We start from the raw sequence: 21,937 nt of genomic DNA on the forward strand, positions 1-21,937 counted from the left end.
AGCTGGGTCTCTGCTGCCCTGTGGAGCCTCATGGGCTGCAGGGGCACAGCCTGCTACACCATGGTGTTCATCATGGGCTGCAGGGGAATTTCTGCACTGGCACCTGAGCATCTCCCGCCCCTCCTTCGGTGACCTTGGAGTCTGCAGAGCTTTTTCTCTCCCATGTCCTCACTTCCCTCTCTGGCTGTTGTGCAGCAACTTTTGGCCCTTCAAAAATCTTATCCCAGAGGCCCTACCCCAGTAATTGTTGGGCTCAGCCCTGGTCAGGAGCAGGTCCACCCTGGAGCCAGCTGGCAGTGCCTCTGTTGGACATAGGGAGCCCTTCCCACTCCCCCCACTACCAAAACCTGGCCATATAAACACAATAGAGAGGGTTATTCTATTTCTACAGAGGACTATTTTGCTTTTTCAGGCCCAACTGGGAAGTGGCTCCAAGGACCATCAAATGGGCTGAGTAGTCTATCAACAGATGTATCAAAAGCTCTGACAGCTGTCTGTCCCAGTATTAACTGTCCTTTTTTCAACATCATCAGCAAGACTAAATTGCTAGAGAACACTGCTTCTACACTCCAGCCCTTGCACTGGCTACCCATTAGCCCTAAGTTCAATTTTAAGCCACATCAATTTTAATATTGTTTCTTTCCCAACCTGCCATGTACCACCTTGTTGCTTTGGGATCACAAAATATAACACTGCATCATTTCACAACAGCTAAAACCCACCAGGGCTGGTTCAGGATTGCAGTCCTTTCCTTCTTTCTGTGCAATCACTTGCTGGAGAGCTGACTTATCTCCTCCCATAAGGACAAATGAAGCAGAAGGGGCTGCTGGTTCCAGCTGACACAGAACAACCCCCTGCCCTCTGGCTGCAGCACAGCCATCATTTCAGCTTTCAGCACAAGCTTCTTTTTAAGAGTCCTTCTGTAAAGTCCAACAAAACCTGTTCCCTGATATACATTTACCTACATTCCAACAAGGTGAGCTAGTATCACTGTGTATGCTATAAGGACAGCAACTGTAAGACAACAACTTGCTCTGTTTTCTAAACATTTAGTGTCCTTTTGATAGCAAAATCTGCCACAAATATTTTCACAATCAACAGGACAGCAATGCTGTTTAAATTTAAAGTGTGGAAAAACCACATTAATAATATTTTTTGTTTCAATCACAAGATAATTTCTCTTGCCCATACAACCACAGCATTTTAAAACAGAGCAGCATACTAGAATTGCCAGAAACCTCATCCCCCCATGTTTTCCTTTTCTTTATAAACCTGCACAATTTTACAGTAAACCAATTTCTATATACTTCAGAGCTTAAGGATATTGTTCTAAAATACAGAACTTAGATTCTCCACAGATCAGAATACTAGTTTATGAGCATGACAAAAGAAATACAACTTCAGAGACTGAGACTTCACTGAACCATCTGCTGGCTCCTGTCACATTCTTATACAATTGCACACAACTTTGTGGCATTTCAAATTCAGGATTACCTGAAGTATTATCTGCTGAAAGCTATACCACAATTCTGTTACATATGAGATGACTATAACAATTTTCTCATCCCACCGCACCTATGTCACTCTCACACTTTAATGAATGACAAATTTCTGTGTTTTACACTCTACAATTAGCTTAAAAACCATGTATCTCTTTATTAAGTACATCTGTTCTGCTTTTCCAGAACTGTTTAGCTGCAATATTCTGCAGTGTGCCTTTCTGAGTCTTAAAATTATGCTACTGAACTCCAGACAAAAGCACTATACATTCAGCTGAAATAATGAAAAAAGACAAGTCAGTTAGCAAATCCTAACTTTCAGGAAAAATGTCTGATAGGTCATTAAAGAGAGAAAAACAGCTTGAAGTAGATTTTTAGTTAGTTTTATCTTTTTTTAAATGAAAATATGCAAATTGCAATAGATATAAAGCAGTACTTTATTACAGCCAAGTATCATACCTGTGTGAAGTATTTTCCATCTTGCTTCAGGACTTTCATTGAGAGGTCAAGAATCAACCGTAGAAATTCCCATGTGGAATCTGCATATGGGCAATGATTGAAAAACAGAACAGCACATTATTGGCTTGTTTACTTATTACATATTCAAGACTTGGAAAGTTTAAAAAAAAATAAAGTCTGGATTAAAAAAAAACAAATGCAAACCATACACAATGGCAATGATGGCAGGAGTATTGTTTTTCTTCATAGGAATTCTCCTGAAGTTTTCAATAAATTATGCAGTGAGGAAAATTCACTGGAGTACGAACTGCAAATACTTCTCAAGAGCTACATGAGTTCATATTATTCTGGAATAAGAGACGGAAAAGAGTGCTAGGCACTTGCTAGTCTTTTCTAATATTCAAAAAAAAAGCTGTCTTTTTTTCTCAGATCTGCTATTTAAGTTGAAAAAAATAAAAGCATTTATGCAGCAGACTTATGCAGCAGAAGGACAGAAATGTGAAAATTCTCAGAAGCAAATAAATTAGAAGACTTACCTTCCTCTGGAGATGTGGAGATTGGAACAGCTGTCAGATCATTAATTACATAATCAAACATTCTTCCTTCTTTGGCATACCTCTTCAGTACAGGAATACAGTCTTCAATAAGAACCTGGAAGAATGAATTATTGTTGCTAGTCCTAAAAATATCCTAAAATGACCAGGTAAAAGGAACAAATGTGGATTCACAGAAATTAGGAAGAAAAAATTACAAAATTAAATACATGTTGAATTCTAGGCTCCACTTTCAACTTTTTACATCATATAGACAGGAGGAACTTTTTAGTAAGTATGGCAATGAAAACAGAGGCATTCCAGGACTGAAGTTCCTAGATCTGTGACCACTGCTCTTTCTACCAAATGCAGACAACAGTCACCAGGTTCCTACATGTGAGTTAAGATATTTGTATGAAGGGCGACTGACTTCCATGGAATAGCATGTGACTTCTGTTATTTTTTTAGTGTGTTTTTATTAGCTAACTCCCGTAAGTTAATAGCTGTGACAACATCTAAGGGCCAGTAATGAAAACAAAAACATGTCAGATTACACCTGGGCTCATTTGTAAGTGCTGTCAGATGCAGCACAAAGAACTCAGCTGCAGGGATGCATGACATCTATTGGGGTTTTTATCTTAATATAATAGCAGTGTAATACTAAGGGATTTTGCCTGCAAATTAAAAATAATTCTTAAATGTGTATTACAAATTCAGCTATTTTCATCAGTACAGAACAGCTAAGAAATGCATTCTTCTCTCTTTTTAACTGTTTAAGCAATGATGTTAAACACAACGTTCTACTGCTATCTCTTCTTTATTTCCAAGTTATAGCAAACATTCTCCTATTTCATATTCCTTAAAAGCTACATATGCAATTCATTTTTGAAGACTTAAAGCAGAATTAAAATACTTCCAACATAAACTCCAGTTATTAAAATATGCAAGTGTCATACAAAAGGAAAAAAAGCTTCTCAAACTTAAATCAGCAGACTTGCCCCCAAAACTTTGCCATAGCAGTCCTTCCAGACTAGGTTTATGTGTATTTGAAATATGAGTTGTAATGAAAGAAGAACAGAACATTACCTGGTAGCAATCTCCTTTCAGATTGTCTAAGACATCTCCGCACGTTTTCCGCATGTGTTTTTTACACCCGTCAATCACCATTTGGTCAATGTTTGAAGTTTGTCAAGGCATCATAAATTCCAGAAATAGAGGTAAGAGTTTCTACCTCTTCAGAAACAAGTTCACAAAGAGGCATTCACAAAGAAATAATTAGATGTGTCTGTTGGTATATATCCTGCAATAATCAACCTTAGTTACCAGTACATAGATTTTGTACTGGTACACAGACTGTGTACTGGTACATACACAAATCTATACTGCAGAAATCAGATGATCACAAAGTGCTTCTTTTTAGTTTTAACCAGTATTTTTGATAGCTTAGGTTATCATTACTATGAAAGCCTGAAATGTGAATTGTAAGACTACCAAAAACTTCATAAAGTTAACCTAGGTTAACATTTTAACCTACATTTTCTAACAATTATTTTTAGTCTCAGCAAATAGATCTCATATGGCTAACAATGGTTCATGTTACAAACTATACCAATTACAGAATGTTGAAAACTTGATTTGTATTGGTGTTTTTAGAACAGGGTTGGTCAATTCATCAATACAGTTCATCAAGTCCTGACACTTCTATTGATTAAGTTTTTTTGCTTCTAGGCATTATTTTTTTATAGCTTTCTTTAGGAAAACAGGCAAACTCAAGAAGGCAGAAGTGAGCCCAAACTTGACAGACCTGTCTTCTGTTATTAGAGGAAGCATCAGTCTGATGGCAAAGGCATTCCTTTCCAGCCTTATGCAAACTACTACTGAGAGTTATGGTATGGATTTGGAACCTGAAAGCAGGTGTTGCACAATGATGCACAAATGTGTAGTCACTGGCTCTCTCTAAGTTGACAAAAAGGGTCTGAAGTGAAATCTATCTCCTCATCCAAATCAGGTAACCTGGCAGGTAACTATGCTCAGTGTTAAGGTATCAGCAGAAAGCTCAAGTTGATATGAATGAGGGACCATTTGTCAAAGGATATCTCTACCATAGTAACCATCTTTGGCTTCAGTTTGACTATCTCATAGAGTATACCTCCATCACCACCTCCTAGGATCAGCACTTCTTTCCCAGTGTAATCTTCCTTTCCACTGCCCATTATGGCTTGAGTATATGCCAGGTCACTCTCTGCCAGATCTGAATGGAAGGAAGAAAGAATTGGACAGTGATATTAAATCTTTAGTTGTTCTCATTAACTGGTATTAATCCAGAGGTGATACAATACAGACCAAAGCAAGAACATCTACAGAAACAACAGTCCAAGTAATCAGAATCCCACAGAGGATTTCTCCAGTTCTCCCCATGAGCCCAACAATGGCCACCTCAGCATTGAGAAGTACTGTGTGTGTGCCAAGAGAAAAAGTAGCAGAGCAAAACCATCAGTCTTTGTAACTTGCTGCTCACTTCATACCTCAGTGGGTTTTTATCTCAGGCTCATTCTGCAAGAGATAGATCTGGAAATTTCTGAAAATGCATTGTGGACCCCAGCTAAAAAGAGCAACCTAGACGCACACCAGTGGATCCCTGTACAGAAACAAACATGACCATCAACACTCAGGTGCTGAAGGGCCCTGCAGCTTGTCTGCTGCCAGCATTGGCTTCAAAGCAGGCAGTAACACTCCCAAGCTGCAGCAACAAGGGCCAAGATCCACACCAGCAGGGCCAAGCTTTGTGCAGCAGCACATTGTGGCATATCCTGTCACTCTGCCTGGCAGTCACCACCTCACTTATGAGTGCACAACAACAAAATGAGACAAAGCATTATTTCAAAATCCCCTGGAAGGGAAATAAATAATGGCATACTTCCCCTCCTACAAGGCACATTGTCATAATGTTCAAGCAAAACCTCATCTCCATATTAAACTCTATAAAAACTTCTGGCTAGAATAACTGAATATCCAATTTGATGATTTCTAATACAATTCTATCTGGACTAGAAAATACCTTGTTAATGAATTCAATAACAGTGCTTTTCAGCTGCCATCTGCACAGAAGCCCTCTTGACAGTTGCAGAAAGCTAATTGAATTGTTAGAGGTACTTCCAATGATTTCAAAAAGCTGCATTTCAATTTCTTAATTACTCTGCCATTAGAGTGAAAATAGGTATTCTATACCTGGACAGCAACATTCTTCATTTACCAGAGTCAGTCCTTTTCAACATAAGAACTAAGAGATTTTACAAAGCATAGTCCTTTTGTTGCCTAGATTTTCCAGCAGTCTCCAGCTTTAATGAACAGCAGTCCACCTTTCCTAAGTCCACTTTCAAAAATACAAAGGTCAGCACGCATGAAGTACCACATATAAAAACCCCAACATAAAGGTTGGGTCACTATTTTGATTAACTTATGAGTTCAAGTTCTATTATTTGTTCACCAATAAAGCAGCTAAATGGTTTGAGATACAGCTGTCCTATACCTCACCAAGTAGGAAACTCCCTTAGAGAATCAAGGGAGCAGCAAGACTATACACACACGTGCCAGGTCACTTCATATTTCTTTAGAACTCCACTGTGTTTTGAAGACTGATAAAGTAGCTTGTTTGCCAAAGAGAAGCTCTTAGAAGTTGGACTGGCAACAAACAGAAAAGTTCATATAAAAGAATGGAGAGCAAGCTCTGCTATAGAACACCATCTTCTGCTCTCCCAGGCCACTTTCTGCAGCAAAGATACTAACTCAGGAAAAATGTTTTGGTTTTTTTTTTTGTTTTTTTTTTTTTTTGTTTTTTTTTTTTTTTTTTTGTTTTTTTTTTTTTTGTTTTTTTTTTTTTTGTTTTGTTTTTTTTTTTAACTCTAGATTTTACTCTGGTCAGCCTGATTAACATCCTGAATATACAGGAACAGATATATGTGTACATACACAAACAGTTTCCAGCATCTGAACCATTACCTTTAGACATCCATTAAAACTGCCATAGCAGGATAGAAAACACCACTTTTGACATTTTCATACCAGAGATCCTTAAATGAGATGATACTTACTAACATCCCCACTGAGAATAAGAATATTCCCAAACTGTTTTGAATGCAGAATTTTAATATTCTGAAAAGGTGAATCTTCATCATAAACAACTTCATCTATGTCATACTCCACCAGGCGCCCATCAGCTGTGGGCCAGTATCTATCAATAACACCTCCTCTCAAAATGGCTGGCAACCTGAAAAAAAATGAAAGATTTTTACTTTCATTGAAAGATGATTACAAAAACATGAAGATGATTACAAAAAGATGATTGAAAGATGATTACAAAAATTTGGATTTTTTTTTTAAATCCACTTCAAACATACTGTGGATTCACCACAATAATATTCGTGAGAGGCTTCTAAGAAAACTTACCACATTAAGTGTTAACTTAACACTTAACAGATATAAAATCTACCAGCTGTATGTTAAATATATATAACTTGCTAATGGACAGGTAGTTTACATGGTTCTTCTTTATGTACAACTTCTACAATGTACTTGTGAATTTCTCTCTAAGAGATGGAATTTTCATCATAAACGAGCCTCTGTAGAAGAACCAGCTCATGACTAGAAATGAATACAATACAAAAACAGAATGCAGGCAAAAAAACATGACAAAACCTATTCCCATCTTCATTCAGTTAAGAATGACATTTCTCTGAGATTAAGTAGATCTCATTCTGAAGCTATACTGAGACACATTTTAACATATAAAGAAACAAAAAGAGAACTATGACAGCGTTTCAAACTGAGCTGGGTCAGCCTGCAGTACATAACCACAATCCTTGATATCACTTCATAGTCTGCATTACTTTTTAAAAGTGGTTCAAGTGTCTGCTAGGACTGTTTTGGGTATGTTGTTTGTGGGTATTAGGATTTCTTAAAATTCCATAGAGATGTACCTTGGTTGAAACCAGCATTTCACCTGTGAAGACAAACTATCTTTGAAATGACAGCAAACAACCAGAGATTGCATTTAGGCAAAACGTGCAGGCACAGAGTTCATCACATCTCCCACACGCACTTCACAGAATTAAAGGGTTTTTTCCAGGAGATTGCAGCAGAAGATCAGATCCAACAGGCTTCTTCTAAATTCCCCAGGGATTCCCAATCAACGTTCCAGAAACGCTTCCTACCCGCAGCGAGCCGCCAGATGGCGGCACAGGGCGGGAGCAAGGGCAACCCTGCCTTACAACAAAAAGGCGTGAGAAACCTCTCCAGCTACTTTCATCCTACTGCACCTGCACGGGTGCAGGTGGCACCAAAACAAAAACAATGCAAAATAAATTAAAAAGAACCCAAAGAAAACCCATACAAAACCCCACAAACCAAAAACAAGCAAAAAAAAAAAATACATTGATGAGCATGTGACAAGATCCATGCCAGATGGACTGTTCTAGGAGGTTCACTTTCCCATACTAAGGTAAGCAAAAGATCTAGATCACTCCAGGCAGACATTGCCCTAACCTGTTTTTTAAGAAATACCTATCAAAGGGATTCAACAAACTCCCTTTATCATTTCAGCATCAAAACAACCTCAGAAAGCTTCTCCTCCATAAGCACAGATACAAGATCATCTATGTTCATACACTGTGCACCTTTTGCGAGGCTTTACCAGGCTGAAGGAACAAGATAATTACTCTGTTTTACATACAACTGTAAAACAGAAATAATATGCAAAAGTATAATACCACTTATCAAATTGCTACCATTTTGCTTCTACTCTCTTCATAACTTTCAGATCTACTTTCTGCCATAGTACTGCTTAACCATTTTCCTATTTTTTGTAGTTTGCTCCTTGGCTTTACTGAGCCTTGTTGATTTCACACTTGCTTTTATTTTTCTTGACCCATTTTCACTTTTATGTTCCTTCAAGCACCTGCTGCACTTTCTACCATGTGCATGCCTAGAGTAAATGCTCCCTGGCCTCAAGGTATCCGTCACTGCCAAACAGTCACCCCGAAGATAACAAGCCACATCCAGTATGAAAGTTATTTCAGCACCAGGCCACAAGCTGCAATTTGAGTCCTTAAATTTTAAGATATAGCCTTGAATTTAAATATTAACTGACAAAGGGCTTGCAAAGTCTCCATCCTTAAGTTTAATTATAAAAATTTGCTACAAAACATAGCTACCTTCTTGGCAGGTCCCTAAACCACACATACCCACAAGCAAGCACCACGAGGCACAGCAGAGGCAGAGATGTGGGAAAGGGCTGCAGGAAACCTTGTCAGGGCAAAGTCTCTGTGGGCTTGAGCTGCATTTTAGCTCTAATCCTCACCCCTGGTCCCTGTGCCAGAGCTGCACTGCAGCTCCATCCCCACCTGCCCAAGTCTTTTGCTAAGCCCTGACACCCAGCTCGTGCTCAGAGTTGCCTCAGTACTACAGCCCAGCCTGCAACCACAGGGCTGGGTCTGATCCTGGTCACCTTTACCAGCTCACCTTCTCCATGAGCTCTGGTCACCATCACCAGCTCACCTTCTCCATGAGCTCTGGTCACCATCACCAGCTCACCTTCTCCATGAGCTCTGGCATGTGGCCCACAGGGTACTGTTTATGCCATGGCCTATTCCCACCCCGGCTCTTTCAGAGCAGTCTGCCCCTGCTTCCACACTGCATTTTTCTCTATTTCATGCAATCCTTGCAAGAAACTAAAAATTCCCATCCATATCTTCACACTCCAGGCTATTCACTGCATTACAGCAAAGCCTAACTTGCTTATTATCTTTAGTAACTATGCAGACAAGCCACATACAGAAGTAGAGGTACAAACTTACCGTTTCACCCTTTTTATGTTACCATGAATCAACTCTTTCATTCTTTCTTCCACTTTGTTTAGAAGCTGCAAAAAATAGGAAACAAGAGGTAGGAATTTGTAAATCAGCACTTAATGCAAAATATCTGTTAAATTAGCTACCAGGAGGTCAATAAAGCAGCACCTGCTATGAGAAAGCTTTGAAATGTAACATTAGAAGCCCAAGAGTAACTAGCTGGCCTCCTCAGCCTTGTTACTAGCAAGAATGTGCACATTTCAGCAGCTGTGATCACTGCTAGTTAGCTGTTCTCCAGGACAACATATCCAAAGAGGGAACATGAGAACCCTTCAAAGTTCCATTCTTGCTACAGCAGTGGGCTCTTCCCCTGCAATATTCAATGTCTAGTGCCTTCATGCCAGGGAAGATGAAGTTGTTTTTCTTCATGGTGCAAAAGATTGAGTATGGAGACTTCCTACCTCTCAGAACAGAGAGTACAAAGGAGTCTCACACTAATGCACCAGGCTGCAGACTGAGCATCTCATGTCCTCCCTCACTGACCTGGGTAGCTGAAGAGACCCAAGCCCTAACCAAGGCTGCTGAATTTTCACAAATATTACAAAAAACAAGGCCCAGTACCTGCAGAGGAGTGTGTGCATTCATGCACTCATGTGTGCACAACTTCAACAGGTGCTACTGCTCCTCATTTGTGAGCACCCAGGTTTGAACTGACTTCAATATTTCTAATATTTTACCACTATAGACTTTGATAAGCCTGACTAAAAAGGGGGTCCCCATACAGTTAGGTAGTCCTAGTAAGGTAAGCAACATTCATACCTGATCAACTTCTTCTCTTCCTTTCATGTCATCATTGTAACTCTGCAGATCCACCAACACCAGTCCATGAGGGTGAATTCTCAAATTGGCAAAACTACAACACAGATAGTAATGACAAATTTATTATCAAAAATCAGAGTATGAAAAGAAAATCTAAAGCAAGTTGTATAAAGTTCAGAATGAGTGTATTTTTCCCCAGCATCTGTAACTGTTGGCAGTGCCAGCTCGAGTCTTCCTCTTCAAGTCACAAAGAGAAAAAGTTGCAAGAACTTGCCTATCACTAAACAACTAATAAAATCAGTAGGAAGCAAGGCAGTGAAACAGAGTGTTTAAGCCACAACAACAATGGTACAATGAGAATGCACTGCTTGCTAGTCTACAGGCCTGCTGGAACAGGTAGGTTGGTTTAGGCTTTTTAATTGAAAACAATCCTTAAGAAAACATCTGGACACTTTCCTTCCTCTATATTTTCCTCTTCACTTCTAGGGGTGTGTCTCTGTTTTGTTTTGCAGGCAGGGTGGTTGGGACTGGTAGTTTCATTTTTTTGGTCGGTTGTTTTTTCAATTTTTTTTATAGTTACAATTCAGAGACACTGATCACATTCAAAGCTGAATAAAAATCTGTAAGTGAAAAACAATAAGCATCCTGGAGCAAACCACAGCTCTGACTGGCAAAGAAATTGCACAGCAAACTCTCATTGATGAATACACATGCAAAGTCAACAAAACTCCTACTGTATATTTACTACAGAAACATTTAAAGACCAAAGAGCAAGGCCTTGCCAGGCTAAGTACAGTAGGTGAAGAAATAGTGGATCTCCAAGAACTTGCAATGAGGATAACAAGAACTAAGGGCAGTGGGGGAAGACACAATGAAACATTGTAGCAGAGGCAATATCCTTCCTATTCTAGGGAGAAGACAAAAAGAAACAGAAAGGCTACAAAGGAAGCGGAGGAGAAAAACATACACCGGAAAAAAAAAAGCAGAAGAGGGGATGAGAACAGGAATGGCTGAACAAAGAAAGGGTGTTCAGGGATAGAAATGCACTAGTACAACACAGAAACCTCAGATAAAGCTGTATCATTCTCTGCCCGCCTCCTCTTATCACCCCACTCAGCCCCAAAGGAAAACACAAACCAACTCTTGTTATGACAAAGTTTATGTGAACTTTCATCTCCCCACCACTCCCACCTTTTCTGTCTCTTCCAGAGCCCCTTTTGCAAACTGTCAGCCTCAACAGGAACACCACCTTCCCCATGGTGCTGGGACTGTCAGCCCTCAGCTGCAGTCAGAGATAAAACCCTGAATATTGTGTGTTGTCTGAAGATAACTTCTGCTAACTGTAAAACAATCAAATTATGAAACTGACTGAAGCAACTCAAGAATAAAAACACCTTGCTGGCTTTGGAACAGCAGTGATCTGCAGCTCTCATTGTTACTACTGTCACCCAGTTCTCTTCAGAGGATGGGTCCGGGCAGTCTGAGTCTTTCTCAAGACACTGCAGACAGGTCCTGTCCCCAGAAGAAGAGGCATTTCCATTTACTACACACATGCACACCCAGAGCACACAGACTGTCACCACCGGGGAGCAGCCCTCCCTCCCTCCCTCCATCCCAGAGCTTCCCCACTAGGTGTCCTCTGACACAGGGTTTTGGTGAGGAAACACAAAAGCCTACCAGGATTCTGTTTGCATGAGGGTTTGGGGTTTTTTAAAGGAGAGAAGGACAAAAGAGCAGAACTTTGAAGATGGAAGTACTGGCCACTCCAGCAGGTTTTGGATATGACCATTCATACTGAAAAGGGTTAAGTCCATATGCCCTCAGAGCTGTGGCAGTACAGACAGAAAAATGTATATGCACTTCATAAGACAGCTCTGATTCCCTGAAAACTGGTATGGTGTCAAATATTTTTGCTGTTAGAAAAACTTTTTATCAGCTTATTTCCATATTCCAGGAGATGCTGTTGGCACAAATGAGCAACAGATTGACTGTCCATAACTCAAGCTCTCTTTTAAATTAATTTCCTACAAGAATCACACAGCTGTCATAAGATTTGACAGCTGACATCTTCACTTCCCCTGTGACTCCATGAGAGCCTCAGCAGGGGATATTCCTGCCCCTGCTTTGAGGTGGGAGGTGAGAGGCAGAGAGCAGAGCTGCTCTGAAAGTACAGCCACACAACTTCACAGATTTGTAAGTGGTATGACAGCATTAGAATACAGAGACAACAGCCTGCAGAACCATCCATTTCATCCAATTGTCACCTCTAGCAGAAGAGAAGGGTCCTGACACCTGGGGCAAGGGGGATGAGGTGAAAGGCAGGCAGCAGGCTGTGTAATGGGACTAAACTCCAAGTTCCAAGTTTCTGGCTGATATTCTGAGCTATTTTATGGTAAAAAAACTTGAATGAAATTCAAAATTCTCAACAATAATACAGGTACAGGTTGGTTATACCTTGGCTATGAGTTATCTGGATGAAAAGAGACACCGAAAATAAGCTAAAATGCCTGTAAAGATTTAAGCACACAGCCAACAGACTCAAATATGAACAGTCAGTATTAAGTAGCATTAATGCAGTAGTGGTAGGCCAAAGCTGAACTCACAAGAAGTTACCAGCTTCAGTCAGCAGACAGCAAAGGTAGGCTGGCTTTTGTCACTTTACATTTTTCTGCTTGGCAGAACATATATGAGCACAGGTTTTTATCAGTAGCTGCTCTTTTAACATGTGGGAGAGGGTTCTTTAAAACAATGAGAATAGTTTCCATTTTCTATATATAAATATACAGGAAAGATTAGTTTAGAATCCAATAGCGGAAAAATAAAGTTTGCTTCAAAATTAGCCCCTACTGTCTCATCTTTCTGAAAAATATAATACATGTTTAAAAAAAAAAGCCACCTGCCACACTTGTGATGTGTGCTTGCATGTAATTTCATAATAGTAGCAAGGGGAAAAAAAAGCTCAGTGAGGAGGTATCCTCTTCCTTTCCATCTGGCAAGGAAATCTGCACCTGAAAAGCAGCCCCCACTGTAAGAACACTTCACTTGCTGCTGCACCTGTATATCTGTCACAGCCTCCAAGGCAGTGCTCAAGCTTTCTGTGCTGGTATGCACAGGTGTCAGCTACAGACACAATTCTACTGAGTGCTGCATCTCAGCACCTGAACATCAGAACGCATCAGATGTCAACAAATAATTCCAAACTGCACAAATCAAAAAGTAACTGCTTGAAACAGAACTAGGAAGCAAAGATCAAATCATTCTAACCCAAAATGTACTACCCTACCTTAGTTAATTGTATGGCAGAGAACAATGGAACATTGCAATCCCACATACCCACGAAAGGATTTCCCAAACCACCACATCCAGAGAAAAAAGCTGGATAGAAAGACAGGTACCTACAAACCCATCAAAGCTTTTATCTGCTGACTAACTTTGAATCACTACAAAAAGAGAATAGTTCAAGTTTTTAGTGGCAAGCTAATTTTTAATTTAAAAAACAGCTTGCCGCTAAAAGCATCACCTGTCAAACTACTCAATGAGAGAGGAAATAAAAATTTGCTTATACCAGGAAAATGTAAAATTTTTCAAACTGGCATGATACTGTTTTACTAAAACACACTTTTTTAAAGTTCTTCACATTAATTACAAAGTACTTGAGGGACCTTAAGGAGCTAGGCAATCACATTTCTTCATTATGCCATTAGTCCAGTTCTGTTTTTACAGAATAAGAAAATTAAACCAATAAAAGCTGTTGCTGCTTGCTACCAACTGCTTCCTATTCTTCAGCCCATTTTTACACTCTGGGTCACTCCATAGGCAACTACAACATTTTAGCCAGAAACAAAGAGCTGAAGAATGTTCATCCTGCTCCTTTAAAATATGCTGTCTAGCATACAGAGTGGTTAGCAAAAGACTAACAAAGAAAAAAAGTAAGCACGCTCCCCTCCCCCTTCACAGTGTTAACATTCAGCATCTCTGTGACACAGAAACCAAATTTAATTGGGTAAAGCTTGCACTGCTGTGAACAGTGAAGCCAAGTGCAGTAGGGTTATACTTCTCTAAGCAAGAATTCAGACACCAAAGTTAAAAATGGATGTGTGCTATAAAGGAGGTCAAAGCTTTTCTAAAAGACACTCTTCTACTGTATAAACAATGACTCAAGTTTCAGGTTTTGGGGGTTTTTTAGGAACTTCAAGGTGGAGCATGACAAAAGATGGAGCACAGATTTACAAGGAAAAACTCTGACAGCTCTATGCAGGATGATAAAAGGAGAGTTGCTCACAAGCAGTAATGAGATTAAAACAAAGTATTAGTTCAGAAGACAGCAGTTTCTAAATATTAGCTTCACTGATTTTTCTCCTTAACTTAGATGTAACAACACTTCTCAATCTGTAGAATATACTAGGCAGTATGACTGTACAAAGTCACATATACAATAAATAAGATAAAAATTTCACATGTTTTAAACCTAACTTTTAACTGTTTAGTCCAAGATAGTGACATTGCTGTAAAAGCATGCAGCTTAATGTGACCCTACAAACCACTCTAGAGAAATCTAAAAACACAGAGCTCAGAAAAACAAGACTGTTTGAGACTCAAAACTCAAGAGACAGCTCCACTCTGGCACATGCTACAGCTCCCCAAGCAGTGTCTGGGCAAGGGGGCTGGCAAAGCACAGAGGAATGAATCCATTCCCACCACTTCAGAGAACTTGAGTGGCTCAAGTGAGCCATTCCCTGCCCCACTCCAGACCTTGTGTTGACAACCCCATTAGTAAATATCTTCAGCTGAACCTCCCTCAATTAGGTTTTTTGTCAGAACAAATCACAAAGTAAATGGACCAGGTAGAGCTGCCACATACGACTTTTGCTTGCTTAGCTTTGGACAAAAGAGAACAGGGATCTGTTGCTTTGGTAATGACAACAGGAAAGCAGGTCTTAATCCCCAAATCAGCTCCAATTCATTCCACCAGTGCAGCCCTCCATGGAGCTGTTCACTTGGTGGCTTTGTCAGAGACAGCTTTGTCAACAGCCGGGCCCACAATTCCACAGAGTGCAGCACAGGGCACCCTGCAGGCTATGGGGGCTATCTCAGCAAACTCTGGAGTACAGACACTGTTTAGCAACACATTACTATCTCATCTCAGATATTTTTCCCAGGGATTAGTACCCAGCTTGTTACATCAACTGCACATCTGTCTTGCAATGGCTCAGTCACCTTTGGCTGGCTAAAAACATATCTGTGTGCACATGCTCACAAACCCTGACTCACAGCACCCCCTCCATCTCTCCTTCTAGGGAACTTGTTGTAGCCAGTCATCCTTACAAGAGCTGCTCGTGACATACCTACATCACAAGTCTTTTTTCCAAGTTTTACTGCAAGCTGCTGCTGGAAATGAAGCCAGGGCATGCAGGCTTTTCCTCTTCTTGCCTTGCCAAACGCACTGTTTTGCAAGGCAAGAAGAGGAAAAGCCTGCACGCCCTGGCTACTTTCTTCATAGTTGTGTCAGGTAATATTTTTATGCTAATTAAAATGTATGATATTTTAAGGCACTAAGATAGAGTGCAGACAAACTTGCTGGTATTAAAACAGAACTAGGCAGGTCTGTTTTAATTATTTAGTCAGTTGAAATCCATACGTTCATCGGTTCATTCTCACAATTTGTAAAACCTGTTTGTTTTGCAAGGTTTTTGAACTGTCCAGTCTGTTGGGTTTTATGGGTTTACAACCTCATTTGTTTAAGTTAACTGAAACTACATCAAACAAATACAAACTACACTAGAAATATATTGTTTAGGGCTACCTTAAAAAAAAAAGTATTCAGGCTTGTTGTATAAGCAGAGGAAACAAAATTGCTGAGGTCCCAAAACTCACAGAAAGTTCCCCTATGCATGTGTTCAGCTGACAGTGTAACAAGAGCAATTGAGTCAGATACTGTAAAATTTAGGTTTCTATAAGAGCCTTTCTCAGAGATGCTTCCAGGTTCATTTATGCCAGTTCATTTATGTCCTGGAAAAGTTATGCAACAAAACGCTGGTTTTTAGGAAGTTCCTGGAACACATCAAAAGACAGGCAATTTAACTCTGAAACTGCTCCTTTAGAAGAGGCTATCATCTTAAGGAGAATGATCAGATGAATTTGCAAAGAGAAAACCCAATTTGAGAATTCACATCTCTCATACCTCTAACACTCAAGGAAATGCAGAAAAGCAACATGAAGCCATGTAATCAAATAAAACCAACCTTTTAATCTTCTAACTTCTTTTTACTTTAAAGTAATATCTTTTAATTCTTCAGAGTTGGTAGAAACTTCATATTATCTTTTTAGAATTACATGAAAGCTTAACAATAGAGAGGAAGGATATTTACCAACTATTACAGAGGAAAAAAATTACCAACTTTGCTATATTTTCACCAACTCAGAGACAAAAGGTTACCAGAACTGCAATGTTGATCAAATAATTCAGGAAGAACATAAAGCATATGTAATTAAAGACAAAATAAACAAGGCTGTACAAAAGCAAGATACAACTAACAGATTTTTCTAGACATATCAAGTATAAAAAAACAAGTAATTTTGAGCAGAAAAAGCCAGTGCCACATTTGAAAAGCTAACTGAAATATAATAAAAACTTCATAGAACACAACTGAGAATGATAAACATAGAACTACTCATATCCACTTACTTGTTACCTTAATTTGGGTCCCAAAAACCCCCCACAAAAAATCCCAATTAAACAAACAAACAGAACAAACCACCAAACATAACAAATCCAACCAGCAAAAAGAAAACAGGCAACCCTAAAGCAGCAGCTGCCACAATTATGACAAGAACAAGTAACTGAATAACGATAAACAAATTTAGTGCAATAAAACCACGGTAGTTACTTATAAATAGACCAGATTAATGTACACCATAATCAACTAACTGTGAAGCAGCATCTGGAAATAAAGTGAATGTAGGTTTGCTTATCAGTTTGTCCCAGCAGACTCAGCTTTTGTGTCACTAATGACACCAATCACCCTTATCATGCTGCTAATTACCTCAGAAGCTGCTTGAGAATTTGAAGCATAGAACAGCATGTAAATACAGACAGACACAAAGCTGTCATTGTTCACATGCCAAGGTTAGACACCAACACGTTTGGACATATTTAATGGTCAGAAAATTACAAATACATTGAACTGACTTGAGCTTTCCTGCATCTGGAAGGACTAGTGCTGAGACCCAGGCACCATTCTATGGTACAGATCAGACTGAGCAGTTCAACCTTCTGATATCCAAACTGCAAAACGACATAGTCCAGATTAGAAACAATATTCTGCTTTATCATAGCTACTGCATCCACAAGGCTGATGAAAGGATAGCCTGCCCTATCAAGACTACAAGAGGGAGAAATAAATACTTAAAGGAAGGACAGCAGAGACAATCAAAAGAAAAATCCACTCACCTGCCATTTTTTTTGATGTAGGTTACTAAATAACCATGGTCTTCCCAGTTATGAACTGTTTCTGTCATTCCCTGCTCCTGAAAAATGGGCTGTAGAGCTTTAAGAACGGCATTACAATCAGCTGCAAGATTAAGAGAGAAAAAAACAATCAGTGAGGATTTTCAACTCAAGTTACTTCTGCCTTTTTCTACAGGCTGGAAAGTTTCTCCTGGAAGCCTGGATTAATTTTTTTTAAGTACCATTTGAACACTCTTTCATGTATCTTCTCTTCTGCCCATCCTCATCTACCAAGAGATATTTCTCTGTGCATGGGTATCCAAACAACTTTAAATCAGTTTTCACACCTGAGCAAAAATTGTTATTCACATGGATGTAATCAGAGTGTTTTTATTACAGCTACTATTGATCATATACTATATCACAATCCACGCAAGTCTTTACTCACATAATTTCTTTTAAAATCATTTAACACACAAACAGCAATCCTAAAAAACCCCACAAGACTGACAAGAAGACTCAAAAAAAGTTAAGCTGTAATACTGGATAACTACAAAGGCATTGAAGATTAACCTATCCACCCTAGCCCTACACAAACATCCTTTTTTCTAACATCGAGGCCAGAGCAAGTCCCCAGTTGAAATTCTCATGATATTATGGGGAAAAACTCTCAGAAGAGCACAAAAAATTCACTTGGAAATAACTGACATTACTCTGGTACAACTACCTTCAAAAGCAAGCTGATAATTTGTCCACAAAGGTATTTATTCAGTCAGAATACGCTAAATTCAGAAGTGTCAAGTTTGCTATACAGATTTGTGGGGTTTTGTTACCCACAACATGGCTTTAATGAACAATTTTAGTTTCTTCAAATAAGTGTCTCAAAAACAAGTTGCAAGCTTTGCCCATTTATTCTGGAGTAGACAAGGTGAATTAGGGGAGGATGCTCCTAAAGCTGCACTTGGCAGAACAAGAACAAAACTGGAAAGACACAGCCCACCAGTGTCACTGAGGAGATCTAATAAAACATTAATTTACAGGCTGTCCCTGGAAGGCAAGTAGCATCACCTCCACTTCACAAAACACAGAACTGAGCCACCGCGGTCATGCAATGGCAACAATGTAACCACGAGTTCGTATCTCCACCAGAGATATCACGGACCTTAGTATGCAGACACAGCTTACAACCACACGCTCCAGCACAGACAACCTTCCCCATTGTGCCTTTCATAAAGGGTTATTCCCAAGGTACTTATTTTGTTTTACCCCTGCTCCCAAAATGCATTTACATTGGAAGCCAGTAAAAGTAGCCAGCAGACATAATCAGCAATAGTTCCAGGATAAAATGGAGTTGTACTAGGTATAAAGAACTGAAAAAAGATCCATACCAAATAAATCAAAGTTCCTTAATCAATCATCTCTATCCAACTCCACAGCAGACTAAGCTAAAAATATGATTGCTTGAAACTTATGTTTGCCCATCCACAAACCCCAGACTTGAACTAACCCTGAATGTTTCAACCAGATAAACTGAAGTAACTGACAGAGCATTTACTTTTCTTTAAGCAAAACCAAGAGCAAGCCAATTCCCCAGTAGCCAAGGATATTTAATAGACTTTGGAAGGCTTTGCTTATTACTCATTCTATCTGATCTTGATGTATGTTCTGAGATAGATTTATTTTTCACCTTCTAAATCTCACTCAACTCCATGTTGCAAGCTAAAGGCAGACAGGACCAACAAAACCAAATTCTGCTAGACCACAGTGAATTATTTAACTGCTGGTTCCTTCTTAGTCAGGAGCACCTCTGATGAAACACCACAGCACACTACCACCATGAAACTTCTTCCTTCCCCTACCTTTCTGCAAAAATATGCATCATCTGTAGCAGTAAGATTTTAGACTCCTATCCAGTGTCAGGTTCTACCAGGGCACAGGCAGTAAGGCTCAGAGTACACAGCCTGTCTGCCCAGTAGCCATGGTTACAGCAGTAATAAGTGGGCCAGCAATCAAACCAACATGTTTTTCAGACATCAAAAGAATAGATAAATGGGGCCATAACTATGAGCCACAGTTCTTAAACAGGTTCTAATCTCTGCCTTGCACTGGCAAGGGAACTTTGCAAGGCTCACTTTGAACTTGCAGCTTCTGGCAGGCATCAGCCGTTTCTGGAGAAGGTAAGAGCTGCTCCTCCAATGCCAGTACATGCACAAAGAATTTCTGTCACTTCAGACATGCAGTCCCCACTTCCCCAGCAGCATCTGTTTCCTTGCCCAACTCCTTTACCTTCTCCATCTTTTTCACAACAAATGCCTACTTCCACCACTTACTCCTTAAGCCACCACCACAAAAACATTAAAAACCCTGTTTACTCATGCATGCCATACCCTCCAAGGGCCAAGAGTAAAATGACATGAGACTCAAACTGAACCAGTGTCCAACCAACCCCCAAACCACCTCACTTCTGCAGTTTCTGGAAGACTCAGCAGCAAGAGGGCAAACAGACTGAAAGACTGAAGTACTCATAACACATTTAGCCTGTTTTCAACAGCTTTAAGGAATCCTGCTAGGTGCATCTTGGCAGGCACTGCAGGACAAATCATCACTGGTATTTTTCTGCTCCATGAACAGATCAACCCCTCGCATACAGCTCATCACTCAGCCACAAAGTTCTTTGCTGAGAACCCAGGCACAAGCTTGATTAAGCTCTCCCTATTATGCTATTAACTTTAGGAAATTAAAACAACAACATGCTCTTTCACCAGGTATCCTTTTGGTTATACCACACAAGATTTGCCTTGGAGGGCTAATTAATCCTCCCAAGTTGGAGATCCCCTTATAAAATGTTTGAGGCCTTAAGTGGTTGCTTGAAGGCATCAGGAAGTTTCAGTGATCTCAGGATATCTCACTCAAATCCACTTGTCACCACCTCACTCCAAGCTCAGATATGCTCTTATCAAGCACTGATAAGCAAATAGGACGATGGTGATTCAAATAACAGGAGCACCTTTGAATCTACATCTAAATGTTTATTCAAGTAGTCATTACATTTTTGGTTATTCAGGAACAAAAGAAACAAACTCTGGATACCAAGTATAAAATACCGATTTAGACATTTGATAATTATTTGCCAGAAGTAATGAAAAATGCCCAGAGTGTCAACTTTAGAGAACAGGAACAAAACCCACTATGTACTGGATTTGAAATATATGTATTTTTCAAGAGAGTTAATGCCTAGTTTAGCCAGAACATTTTTGAACCCCAGCACATCTGAGGAGAAGACTTGCAGCAGTTGCAGATGTTCCTCTGAATTTGAGCAGCAAAGTAGTCAGTAATTGACAGTAATCTGTGAACATGAGAGCAGAGTTGCTATGAGCACCAAGTCTGGCCTCATGCATCAGTTCCACCCTGACACTTGAGCTCAGCATTGGAATCATTTGCTATTGAGCCAGATCACCTCTAAAAATATTCTGGATTAAGATTTCTTCATGACCTACAATTAACAAAACTTCAGTAAACTGTGGGAACAGATTAATTCTCATTGAAAACACCCCACTTCCAACTTCAAACTTTTCTTACCCTGATTTTCAATCATTTCTTCTAGCAATTGAGAATATAGCATAACCAAAACAATAAAACACATTAAAGCACTTATATATGATTCAGAAACTGATGAATTTTCCCCTGGCAGCTAAATATTCAGTAGAGAAAGGTGAAGAAAACAAATCAAACTAAGTGTTTCATTAAGAATACATGAAAGAGTTAGCATACATTAGGAATCAAGATGCAGAATATGCTAAGAGTAAATAGCAACCTGAAGTGCTGGCACACTGTTTCAGTTCAGAGCTGTTTAGGTTGTTTCAACATAATAAATCCTTGTGCTTTGCAAGTCTGATATCCTTGCACACAGGCACCCTGCCTATCAACTCCCGTTATTCAAAAATCGAAAAGGGAATACAGAGACAGGGTGGGAGGGCACCATGTACAAGTGACAAAGGGAACACCTGACAGAAGAGATTCATTTCTGGGCAGCTGAGGTGCAGGGGCAGCTCAAGAAGAGCAGCAGGAGGGGGTGCCTCCAACCTGCTACAGCTGCACACCTGACTGCTCTGGCACTGAGCTCACCACAGTCGAACTGGCAGCCCCTCCACCACCACCTCTTACTGGAAACAGTGTCCTCAGGCTCACAGGAGTACAGGGAATCTCATCCACAGACTGATTCAAGGCGTTTTCCCAATGCCAATATTGTATCTCAATCTCAACCATGAAAAAATTGCAAAATTAAGAGGTTTGCAGAGATGTTTGGTGAGCAAATTGTTCATAAGCTTTAAAAAC

General features: G+C 39.7%; 1 protein-coding gene across 1 annotated transcript in view; it reads right to left on the reverse strand.

The window, feature by feature from the left end:
- Positions 1-21,937, reverse strand: part of SMS (spermine synthase) — a 43,574-nt gene that overhangs the window by 12,372 nt on the left and 9,265 nt on the right. The window contains exons 2-9 of the mRNA XM_063182465.1: positions 17,606-17,726; positions 10,156-10,249; positions 9,343-9,407; positions 6,583-6,758; positions 4,586-4,742; positions 3,578-3,665; positions 2,495-2,609; positions 1,959-2,038 (exon numbers count right to left, since the gene is read on the reverse strand). Coding sequence (XP_063038535.1) covers positions 1,959-2,038; positions 2,495-2,609; positions 3,578-3,665; positions 4,586-4,742; positions 6,583-6,758; positions 9,343-9,407; positions 10,156-10,249; positions 17,606-17,726 — 896 coding nt within the window. The remainder of the gene's footprint in view (positions 1-1,958; positions 2,039-2,494; positions 2,610-3,577; positions 3,666-4,585; positions 4,743-6,582; positions 6,759-9,342; positions 9,408-10,155; positions 10,250-17,605; positions 17,727-21,937) is intronic.

Source organism: Melospiza melodia, chromosome 2 (assembly GCF_035770615.1).
Source record: "Melospiza melodia melodia isolate bMelMel2 chromosome 2, bMelMel2.pri, whole genome shotgun sequence".
NCBI lineage: Eukaryota > Metazoa > Chordata > Aves > Passeriformes > Passerellidae > Melospiza > Melospiza melodia.